Source organism: Phodopus roborovskii, unplaced genomic scaffold, assembly GCF_943737965.1.
Source record: "Phodopus roborovskii unplaced genomic scaffold, PHOROB, whole genome shotgun sequence".
NCBI lineage: Eukaryota > Metazoa > Chordata > Mammalia > Rodentia > Cricetidae > Phodopus > Phodopus roborovskii.
Genome location: NW_026125554.1, coordinates 660742 through 672226, shown reverse-complemented (window position 1 = coordinate 672226; position 11485 = coordinate 660742). Strand labels below are relative to the sequence as shown.

The 11485-nt window shown below is 56.2% G+C and overlaps 1 protein-coding gene across 3 annotated transcripts; it reads left to right on the top strand.

The window, feature by feature from the left end:
* Positions 1-4472: 4472 nt before the first annotated feature.
* On the top strand, positions 4473-9978 carry Matk (megakaryocyte-associated tyrosine kinase). Of its 3 annotated transcripts, none has more exons than XM_051177274.1 (13): positions 4473-4637; positions 5539-5595; positions 6203-6316; positions 6412-6527; positions 6616-6835; positions 7095-7188; positions 7896-7961; positions 8480-8579; positions 8668-8752; positions 8832-8905; positions 8987-9182; positions 9452-9538; positions 9624-9978. In XM_051177274.1, exons 2-13 carry the CDS (start codon positions 5587-5589, stop codon positions 9861-9863), a joined length of 1401 nt encoding a protein of 466 aa, XP_051033231.1. In that variant the 5' UTR covers positions 4473-4637; positions 5539-5586; the 3' UTR covers positions 9864-9978. The 3 variants fall into 3 exon arrangements, with proteins under 3 accessions (XP_051033231.1, XP_051033230.1, XP_051033229.1); XM_051177273.1 differs by lacking the exon at positions 5539-5595 and adding an exon at positions 5390-5538; XM_051177272.1 differs by lacking the exon at positions 4473-4637 and adding an exon at positions 5236-5365.
* The last annotated feature ends 1507 nt before the right edge of the window (positions 9979-11485 follow it).

The following is an 11485-nucleotide window of genomic DNA, read 5'->3' as shown; positions in this document are numbered from 1 at the left end:
ACACTGTCACCCACAGTGGAGCCCCAGCCCCAGTCACTGAGTGCCTTCTGCAGACAGAGCCCGATCCACCCCAGGGCAACCTGTGGACCACTGGGTGTGGGAACAGCTGTGCCCCATTACTCCCTGTTACCACCCAAGGCTCGACCCTGCTGCATTTTGCCTGTGGCTTTTAAAGGCTAGCCCACACATGGTGCAATGCCTAGAATCATCCAGAACTTGGCTAGGGTGGGGAATAAAGCAGATTTGTTCGTGTGAGGTGTGTCCTTCGTGTCCTTCACTCTGGGCTGGGGGTAGGGTGCCCACAGGCCTCAGCCTCCCCACACCAGGTGCGTCATGAGCATGGGCGGAGCTTCAGGGGTTGAGCAGCCCCCGTGGCTGCCCTCTGCCCAGTCCCACAAAGATTCATCCCAGCTCCAGCCTGGGAAGTCCTTGGTCAGGAGTGCTCAGCTAGGGCCCCCTGGGGGAGGGGCCTGGGAGCAAGAGGAGCCGCTCAGGCCCCAGACCTTGGGAAAGATTGCCTTCCAGGTTCCTTATTCTCCCAGAGCTCCCCCCAGTGGAACCCCGAATCTAAATTCAACCTCCGTCAGAGTCGACCAGCAATCCTCCCTCTCAGCCTCCGCCCACAACCCACCCCTGCTCAGCGTCTAAACCAGATAAATCCGATAAACCGCCCCCCCCCCCGAAAGAAAAGTGTCTGCTGCGGGCTACGTTTACCTAGACGAGGCACACCTAGAGGACTAAAGGAGAAATCCTCTTCCTGGCGGCGCCCAGAGCCCGCACCTTTGTGGCAGGTTAAGGGGCACAGTGTTTCAGTGCTTCACAGTGGAGGGGATTGGTAGCCAGCCTCAATGCGCAAATGCACCACGCTCACTGCTCTGCACTGAGCCCCTCCACCAAGCCCACCCGTGTCTCCCTGGGAAGGCAGAAGAGTCCACACCAGGTGACAAAGAGTTAAGTTGGACCCGCCTAGCAACCCCAAACCACGGAGCTTCTGCAACAGCGAAATCCACATTTAGTGAGTTCAGTCCAGATGGAGTCCCATCTGGGCCGTGCAGCTCCCTGAAACCACGAGGAGCCCCGTAGCAACTGTCCCAAGTCCTGTCCCTGCGGGGCAGGGGACCCCTCAGCAGACTATCCGAGGGCCAGGGGCACAAGGCTGGACCCCAGACAAGGCAGAAAACCAAGCGCCAGGGTGTGGAGAGAGAGCTGGACCAGGGCTGCGGATGCAGGGGAGCGTTGCTAAGAGACAAGGTGAGTGTGGGTGGATGACGTGCAGGCGTGTGGGCGGGACCATGGTCCTGGCAGAGGGGGTCGTGAAGATGAGCAGTGTGTGTAGGGTCACTACTGACCACAAGAAAGGTGATGACCACTGAGGCTCGAAGAGCCAGCCAGAGGGCCGGTGTTCCCCAGGAGGGGGGATACAGTCCCCCACCTCCTCCACCCCATGTTCGCTGACATTTTGAAAATAAAATGCCATGTAGTTGTCACTGGTCAAGGAGATACCAAAGACTTCTCCAAGGAGCAAATGGGCACACATGATGTGGTCTAGCCACTCGCTGGAATATAATACAGCCATGAAGGGCATTCTGACCTCTGCTCCAATGCCCCTGAGGACACGATACATGATGTTCAGTGTCATGGGCCACACACCGCAGGGTTGGTGTCATCAGACCCAGAGAGACAAGAAATGGTTTGGTGAGGGCCCTGGGCAGGGGAGGGAATGGAGTTAGTGTGTGATGGGGACAGAGTTTCAGTTCTGGGGACAGTGTGTTGGCTGCAGAGTGAGCTGGGCTTCTGAACTGAGGAGGAGTAAAATAGTGACTTATGCCATAGGCATTTGTTAAAATTTTATATGCAGCTGGGCATGGTGGCATACATCTTTAATCCGTACTAGGGAGTCAGCGGGTGGATCTCTGTGAGTCTGAGGCCAGCCTGGTCTACAGAACAAATTCCAGGACAACCAGAGCCACACAGAGAAACCCTGTGTCAAAAAATCAAAGCAACAACAAAGTGTGTCTATTCGCAGCGCTGGTGTGTGTGTGTGTGTGTGTGTGTGTGTGTGTGTGTGTGTGTGTGTGTGGTCACACACCAACCCGCTGGAGTGGGGCCTCTCTTCACCGTGCGTGTCACAGCCTTACCCTCTGGGTCCTCCCTCCTGCTCCTTGCCCTGGTTTTTTGACATGAGATAGATGTGGGTGGGCTGTGAGCACATTTTAATCCCTGTTTTTCATCGGCAGACATGACAGGAGGCCAGCTCCTATCAACAGTCCTTGTGTGCTTTGAATAGTATGACCAGGAGTCCTGGGCCAGCCTGGACCACACAGTGAAGCCCAGTCTCAAAAGCTAAGGAGGAGGGTGAAGGTTGACAGCAACTGGATCTCAAAAGGAGCTTTGTCCTTCCCTGGATCCGGAGTCCCCTAGCATGAGAAGCACCAAGCAGAGCTAAATTTAAAGGCATGCTAATTGGGGCAGGAGGATCTGGCCAGGGATGCAGGCTGCAAGGGAGTGTTCTCTATGGAAACCAAGACTCTTAGGTGCCCCAGGGCCTTGACTGATGGTGGTGAGTCCCAGAGCCTCAGTTTCTCCATCTGCAAGGTAGGCCCAATGCCTCCTCCCTGCACAGGGAAGCAAATGGCTCCTGACACTGCTGAAGGTAGTGGCTTTATAAAAACATGGAGAGCTGGACATGGTGGCACTCATCTGTCATCCCAACACTCAGGGCGTTGAGGTGGGAGCATGATGAGCTCTGGTTTATGTGTGATACTGTCTCAGAGAGAAGTGTTAGGGCATTTTATATTCATTCTTTAGAGAGTCTCACATAGTCAGCCCAGGTTGCTGAGGCTAACCTTGAACTTGTGACCCTTCTGCCTCAGTCTCCTCATTGCTAGGATGGCAGACACACACCACCACACCTGGTGTATATGCTGCTGTGCACATCAGGTGAGTGCCCACTGAGCCCTAAGTCTGGCCCCAGCCTCCTGCAGCATCAGAAACATTGCTTAACACACTCATATCCCACATCAAGTGTTCAGAAGTCAAGCTTCAGGGGATGGGGCTGTGGTCAGCTGTGTCAACTATGGGTAAGAACTTCCTGGAAGTGAGGTTTCCTCTGCTCAGTTATGGCTCGGCACATCTATTTCAGGCAGCTGTGAGGGCTTGCCAAGGAAGATGGGTCCTTAGTATCCCTGAGTTAACCATAAGGCCCCTGATAAAGAGAGAACCACACCCCACATGCCTACACCCAGCTCTGCCAAGGCCAGAGTGCACAGTGACAGTTTATGGGGTTTGTTTTAGGCAGTGCCCTCTGTATCCTGGTCTTTCCATTCTCCTGCCTCGGCCTCTCCAAAAGCTTGGAATTGCAGGGACAGTGTCATCAGTGTCATTTTTGACACATAAGCTTTTCAAACTTTCCCTTTTTTTTGCAAAAGGGTCTCAGTTTTATGTAGCCCAGGTTGGCCTCAAGTTTACTCTGTAGCTGAAGCTGGCCTTAACTCCTGACCCTGTTGCTTCTACCTCCCCAGGGCTGGGATGACAGACCAGTGACACCACAGTGTGCCATCCACTGAGCCTCCCAGTCTCAGGCCTGTCTTCTGGATGTTTTCTAACTATAGGTACCAGAATAAACCTCTGGACAGAGTCCGTTTGGCACAGGTGCTCTAGCCTTGGGCTCTGACCTGGTTTACAGGCCCCGGCATGAATGCTGCACAAATGGTACCTGTGCAGGACGGGTCAGATCCAGTCAGAAAACAGCTACTGCATAAACTCCTGCATCAGTGGGGTATCTCTTGTACATGAGAGCTGTGTAACAGCGACAGCAGGAAGGGAGTCTCCAGGCCAGTTCCTGTGACTCAGACATGTGGTGTCTTCAGCAGTGATTCCTAAGTGGGTGCTCACACCTGACTGGGGACTTGTGATTAAGCACCTGTGGCTTCCATGTCACATCCATCAGTGCAGGGCACTTCTGTCCCAACTTGTCCTCTGCTACTGAGCTCCCTGCTCTCTTTTTAATTAATTAAACCGGTTCTATTTCTTTTCTTTTCTTTTTTTTTTTTTTTTTTTTTTTTTTTTGAGGCAGGGACTCACCATGTAGCTCTCTATGTAGCCCAGGCTGGCCTTGAACTCACAGAGATCCTCTTGCCTCTGCCTCCCGAATTTTGTGAATTTGACTGTGTATTTGAAGGCCCCACATTGGGCATGCCTGGCATTTCTGGAAGTACGTGGCCAGGCTCACAGCAAAGCCGGGAATAGAGGCTGTAGAGTGGAGGCCGTTGTGTGTTGCTTGCCTTGATCGCCTCCCCAGACATGGAGCTCCTTCCTACTCCTTGCACCTGCGCCTGCGCGAGCCATTCTGCTCCTTCCCAGCCTTCCTGGGGTGGGCTATAGAAGGCCGAGGCTCATGGGGCCCCAGAGAACAGCGGGCACACAGGACCTGGCACCCAGCATCCTGCCCGGGCTGCGCGAAAGATTGAGCGGAAGGAGACCCGGCAGTGCGGCCGGCACTAGGACCCGAGGGGGCTCTGAGCCGGGTCCCCTCCATCCTTGCCCCAAAATGAGGAAGCGGAGCAAGTTGCTCCGAGTTGAGCCTTGGGGCGTACGACCCGTTGGCGGGGACCCTCCCGGGGTCGCGCCCTGAGCAGGTGAGCGCGTGCGCACGGGTGGAAAGGGTATGACCCCCAAAATGATCTTGGCCCTGGGGGCGTCAGATGCCACGGCTGGGTATTTTTTTTTTCTGGGTGCGGCGGGCGCGTCTCTGAGTCCGCGCTCCCCGGTGGTCAATGTAGGGGCCGGTGGTCAATGTTGGGGCCGTGTGCGCCGCAGGCACACACATAGATGCCAGCATCTAGCAGGCGCCTGTGTCGCGCACACGCGGGTGTCCGGGTAGCACCTGTGCCCAGATGCACGTGCGCCTCTGCCTGCGCACAGCAGCCCTGCAATCCCCACTGATACCGAGGCCAGAAGCGCACCCCAACCACCCGCCCAGCCACCAGCTGGGGACCTGGGCAGCCACTGCCTTGCAGTGCCCGCTCCGGAGTGATATGGGTCCTTCCAGATGCTTCCTTGGTGACCCCTGGTCACCACACAGGAGCCGGGCCTCCCCAAGCTCCACCCAGGGTTAGATTCCCAGGAATGACCTTGAGTCACCGCCCCTGCCCACGGCCCAGAAAAGAGGAAGCCACAGGCCCAGCTCCTGGCACCGTCCTCCCCCCCCACACACACACAGCCCTGGCTGCACCAGAGCCATCAGATCCCTCCACTCCTGCCTGTGGGCCTCAGTTTCTCTTCCCGAGCAATGGCAGGTCGAGGACGAGGCTCAGGGGTCTCCTGGCTGGCCTTTGATGGCTGGGAGTCTAAGGACCTTCCTCGGGTAACCATAACTTCCCAAGCCAAGGGCTGCAGAGGGAATCAGTACCTAAGCCACTTGAGGGATGATTGAGGGGGACTCTTGGCCTCCTGGCTGCTGCTTCCACCCTGCCAGACCCAGAGGAAGGAAGTGGACCTGGGGACACCCCTCCAAGCATGACACTGCCTCCTCTACAGGTGAGCCCTCGCTTCCTCCGAGCCTGGCACCCGCCTGCTGCAGCTAGGATGCCAACCGTGAGTGCGGGGCCCCAAGTCACCAGACCTTCCTCTACTATCCTCGTGGGGTGGGGGCGTGCTCTGTGAGGCAAACTCCCACCCAGTCCCCAGGGACCAGGCCAGAGGCCACCCAGGCCTCTGCATGTATGTGTCTGTGATTCTGGTCTCTGTCTAATTCAGTTTCCCTCCACTCTCCCTCCCCTTTTCCCTGTATTAAACACCCCCAGGCTTTTAGTTTTTATTTTATTTTGTTTTTGAGACAGTGTCTCGTTATATAGATGTGCCTAGCTTGGAACTCAATATGTAACACAGGCTGGCCTCAAACTCATAGCAATCCACCTGCCTCTGCCTAAGTTCTAGAATTACAGGTGTGAGCTGCCACACCCAGTATTATTCATTAGTTTTTAAGGAAAGTCTCACTGTAGTGCAGGCTGGCTTTAGCTGATCTGGAACCATGCTGTCTCAGCTGCCTGAGTGCTAGGCTACCGGCCTGTGCCACCACCGCTCCCGTGTCCTGTCCTCTCCAGCAGCCAGTTTCTCTCAGGTCTCCCCTCCTCTCCCCATGTCCACTTTTCGCTCCTGTCCCTGACATCCCCTGCCTGTCTCATCTCTGTCTCATCCCTAGAGGCGCTGGGCCCCTGGGACTCAATGTATGACCAAGTGTGAGAACTCACGCCCCAAGCCGGGTGAGCTGGCCTTCCGAAAAGGTGACGTGGTAACCATCCTGGAGGCCTGTGAGGTGAGGGGGGAGCTGAAGGGTAGTTGAGGTGCACTTATGGTTGCCAGGACAGACACCCACCAGCTCCTCCCTACCTCCTTCCCCTCCCTGTGCAGGACAAGAGTTGGTACCGTGCCAAGCACCACAGCAGCGGGCAGGAGGGGCTGCTGGCAGCTGCTGCTCTTCGACAGCGGGAGGCCCTGTCCACAGACCCCAAGCTCAGTCTCATGCCGTGAGTGGTGCCCTGATGGGGTGGGTAGCATCAGGGCCCCAGCCATTCTTGCCCCACGTGGCATCCTCTCCCCCATGGGTCCCCACAGATGGTTTCACGGCAAGATCTCAGGCCAGGAAGCCGTGCAGCAGCTGCAGCCACCCGAGGACGGGCTGTTTCTGGTTCGGGAATCGGCTCGTCACCCTGGAGACTATGTCCTGTGTGTCAGTTTTGGCCGAGATGTCATCCACTACCGTGTCCTGCATAGAGATGGCCACCTCACCATTGATGAGGCTGTGTGTTTCTGTAATCTGATGGACATGGTGGAGGTGATCTGTGGGGAATGGCTGGAGCAGCAGGGGTGGAGAGGTGGGGGGGGGTCTCCAGGAGCCTCACTTGTCTCTAGAACTGGGGTCACTTCTCCAGAGAGCCCCTCACCATTCTACACTCCTGCTGTTGCCATGGAAACCTGCTCATCTTAGCCTGCTACCCAGGATTCTGCCTACCCCACTGAGGACATTGTAGGGGGAGGCACAGGGGGGACAGGGGTCCCTAGAGCCACAGGCTCATGACTACTGGTCCCCACAGCATTACACCAAGGACAAGGGTGCCATCTGCACCAAGCTGGTGAAGCCAAAGAGGAAGCAGGGCACCAAGTCGGCCGAGGAGGAGCTTGCAAAGGGTATGCTAGGCACCCAGGAGAGATCACCTTATGCATACCAGTCCAGACTCAGCCTCCCCTCCCACCCCAGCCTCCCACCTTGGCCTTAAACCCTCAGCCCTGTTTTGGTTAAGTCCCTGAGTCTTCCAAGGCGGACTGTCACATGTCTTCTGTGGGGTCTGGAGTCCCAGAGACACACCCATGATGGAGAGAGGTGTCTGTCCTGCTTGAATCTTCAGAGCCTGGAATTAGATAGCTTTGGGGTGAGAGAAGGGGCTTTCAGAAGCGACTGCAGGGCATGCGTGGCATGCAAGAGCCCGCCAGAGACAAGATCAGGAATATTCCAGAAACTGTGTGCGTCTCCGTATTTCTGTGCCTCTTGTTTTGTGTGTATCCCTGAGAGGTCAGTAATGGGAAGACCAGGCTTGGAGGGCACAGAACAGCTACAGTCCTGTTGGTAGAGGGAGGTCCTGAAGTCATAATTGAAGTCTGGCGAACCTGGTGGGATTGAGCTCTGATGGTCTCCTGGGACAGTCTGTGGCTTGCAGGGTTCTAATCTGTACCAGGAGTAAGGTGTACACTCCATACAACCTTGGGGCAACTCCTGGGGGTGGGCACAGGCATAGGTGTACACAGCTGTGGAATGTTGGCTTTCCACATCTCATTGCATACAAGCTGGGTGGCAAGGGCTCCTGTCCCGCATTGACCTGGCCTCTCTGTCCCTGCAGCTGGTTGGCTACTGGACCTGCAGCACCTGACCCTGGGAGCACAGATTGGAGAGGGGGAGTTTGGAGGTGAGGACAGCATGCAGTGCTGTCATCTCCCAGCTGGACAGTGCAGGACAGGTGTGGGGTGTCAGGAGCTGGGGCAGCAGCCCCACCCTCACATCCCAGGACCCTCCTCCTTGCCTGCCTACATTATCCTGGGACTTAGATCAGAGAATGGTAAAGAGCACTTATGCCACAGTCCACCAGCCTTTCCATCCTGAGCAGCCGGAAACTATGCAAACATGGGCAGGACCTGTGGGCTTTCTCATGGAACAGAAATTTGAATTCTGAATAATGAGACAGCCATTGTATTTGCATTAATTATTTATTTCTCTCTTTGGGACCAGAGATAGAACAAGAACTTCGTAATTTAGAGCCAATACTCTGCCTACTCCACACCCCCAGTCCCTCACTGGGGATTCTAGGCGGGGCTCTACCCTGACCACGCTCCCAGCTTCACAATGGGGGATTCTAGACAGGGATGTCAGCAGGTCCGTTTGTATGTCTGTCTTGCTGGTGGGACCTGAGCACCATCCCCTCCACAGCTGTCCTGCAGGGTGAGTACCTGGGGCAGAAGGTGGCCGTGAAGAATATCAAGTGTGATGTGACAGCCCAGGCCTTCCTGGATGAGACAGCAGTGATGACGTGAGTGGCCGGGTGGGACTGGGTCCCAGGGCCGGGGTCCCACGTGTGTATTCACTTCCCACCCTGCACCCCCACCACACACTCCCAGAAAGCTGCAGCACAGGAACCTGGTACGACTCCTGGGCGTGATCCTGCACCAAGGCTTGTACATTGTCATGGAGCACGTGAGCAAGGTGTGTGGGGCAGCCGAAGGGTGGATGGGCAAGGGTAGCCCAACAGCCTGGAGACCTCCGGGTCCCTCCCCCCAAACAGGGCAACCTGGTGAACTTCCTGCGCACGCGGGGCCGCGCCCTTGTGAGCACATCTCAGCTCCTGCAGTTTTCTCTGTAAGTGACATTCCTTTTAGGAAGGTAGGTCCCAAAGTTGAAGGGGAAACTGAGGTCTGACCCGGCCTTGTCTATCCCCAGGCACATTGCTGAGGGCATGGAGTACCTGGAGAGCAAGAAGCTGGTACACCGGGACCTGGCTGCTCGAAATATCCTGGTCTCTGAGGACCTGGTGGCCAAGGTCAGTGACTTTGGCCTAGCCAAGGCCGAGCGGAAGGGGCTGGATTCAAGCCGGCTGCCAGTCAAGTGGTCGGCACCTGAGGCTCTCAAGAACGGGGTGAGCAGTGTTCTACCCTACTGGAGTTTTGGGGTTCCTCAAAGGGAGCTCGATGTTATGGTTGTATTGTGTGATCCTATGCACATCCCTTGACCTCTTTGGACTTTGAGGGAAAATGGCTGCCACAGCGTTTCTCCTGGTGCATTCACCAGCCTCTGATTCCCCATCTCTGAAGCAGGCATGGACTTAGCATGGAGGGGAAGACTAGTCTAGAATTGTTTTCAGGGAGGCCACAGGGAACCTGCTCACCCTGACCTCTGCCCCCACAGCGGTTTTCCAGCAAATCAGATGTCTGGAGTTTTGGGGTGCTGCTGTGGGAAGTTTTCTCATATGGAAGAGCTCCATACCCTAAGATGGTGAGCACCCTAAGATGGGGAAGGGCAGCTGGTGCACCCTATGCTGCTGACCTCTCCACCCATGCTACATGTCCTGTGTCTGCAGTCACTGAAGGAGGTTTCAGAGGCTGTGGAAAAGGGTTACCGCATGGAGCCTCCCGATGGCTGCCCAGGCCCCGTGCATACCCTCATGGGTAGCTGCTGGGAGGCAGAGCCTGCACGCAGACCTCCCTTCCGAAAAATAGCAGAGAAGCTGGGCCGTGAACTCCGCAGTGCTGGCACCACAGCTTCCCTTGGGGGACAGGAAGCTGAGGGCTCAGCTCTCCCACGGAGCCAGGAACCCTGACCCTGAAGCAGGGAGTAAGAGGACACAGGTGCAGGGCCAGGACTGGCCAATACACGGGCTCTGCAGCCCCTGGAAGCCCCACACCCAGGACACCCCATAAAGAGCAATTGGAAGGCCTTCGTACTTTTGTGTGTCTGTGACTCCCATGTGTCCGCCACCAGCTGCGCTGGGCCATCAGAGACCTGCACAGCCAGCTCCCTGCATTTGGTTGTGGCTATCTCACCCTGCCGCCAGGGGCCTCAGAGCCCACATGATTGTTGATGCCTGTGATATTGCCCAAAGTCCCTGCCCACTCTACCTGCATTGGCAGACTATCCTTGCCTGAAGCACCTGCCTTAACAGGTGCATGGGGGCATGGGCTTTTTGGGACAGCCAGACTGGGGACCCACTTGTCATCAGCAACCAGGGCCCTACTTCCTTCATCCTCTTTTCTGTGTCACCTGCTGGGAAGGAAGCTGGAGCCACTGTGTCTGTTTATGGAGGCTCTATGGAATCGAGCCTAACAGGCGGTCCCCATGCACGAGGGGGTGCCAGGCTGGGGTGTGGGGTGAATGAATAGGATGTCCATGTTATACAAAGAACAGAGACCTGAGAGAAGGTGGCAGGGTGCAGAGGGGACCCAGACTTTTCTGGATCCAAGGCCAAGGTGCTTTTCTTCCATGGAATTCCAGAAACCAAAGCAGAGCCAAGCTGGGCGTCAGAGGCTGGGACACTATCTACCCTCACATCCCATCGACCATGCAGACCCTGACACAACCATCCATTCATCCACCTTACAGACGCCCATCCAACCATGCATGCCCCCATCTCCCCAGCCACCTGCTCTTCTACGCATTCATCCAACCACACAGTCATTTAGCCCACTCAGCCCCCAGCCCCCTATCCTGCTATTCATCTACTCAACCCTTAGATCACTCATCCATTCAAAGCCACTAGCCCACCCACCCACCCCTCTATCGGCCCCTCTACAGGTGTGGCACATGGCCACATGCTGGGTGCTGATACTAAGCAGTGAAGGTTTCTCTTAAACTCAGTGGTAATCTCCATGCAGCTGCAAGGACCACAGGAGAGCTGGGGAGTGTTCACTGTGGTACGCTAGGGTTGCTATGTCAACAGAATGGCAACCTTGACCCATGTGGGAGGAGGAAGAGGTGCAGGTGGTCCAGGCAGAGGGCACAGCCTGTGTGAAAGGCCTAGCCAGGCTGTTCCCGGTGGTGGAGGCCATGCAGCTGTGGCTGAGGGCCAGGAGACAGGTGGTAAGAATCAAGGGCATCAGCCTGGTTCTACTCTAACCTTGGAAGGTTCTGGAGAGCCTCATGGAGCCACAGGGTATTTAGAGTAAGATGGCTGTGTCCTTGCCCCTCTGCCTGCCAGGCATCATAGGGCTGCTGCTGTATGTCCAGTGAGGCACAGGACACCAGGACAACCCAATGGACCCCACAAGCCTGGAAAGGGACGTGTCCCTGTCACCTTGGTGTTGACATGGCCTGCTGCACTGTTCTGCCCAGGCACTTTCCCAGTACCACAATCTCACCCATCTCTCGGTTCAGGAGCTCGTAGAGCCATCTGGGGAGTCAAGAGGAGCTTGGGTCATCTGCTCATGTCCTAAGTGGCAAAGACAG

Bases quoted from the DNA above. Each gene is read 5' to 3' on its own strand.
- Matk (XM_051177272.1), top strand. From the start codon at position 5,291: ATGGCAGGTCGAGGACGAGGCTCAGGGGTCTCCTGGCTGGCCTTTGAT. The intron at 5,596-6,202 runs GTGAGTGCGGGG...TCTCATCCCTAG, and splicing joins CTGCAGCTAGGATGCCAACC to AGGCGCTGGGCCCCTGGGAC. The intron at 8,906-8,986 runs GTAAGTGACATT...GTCTATCCCCAG, and splicing joins CAGCTCCTGCAGTTTTCTCT to GCACATTGCTGAGGGCATGG.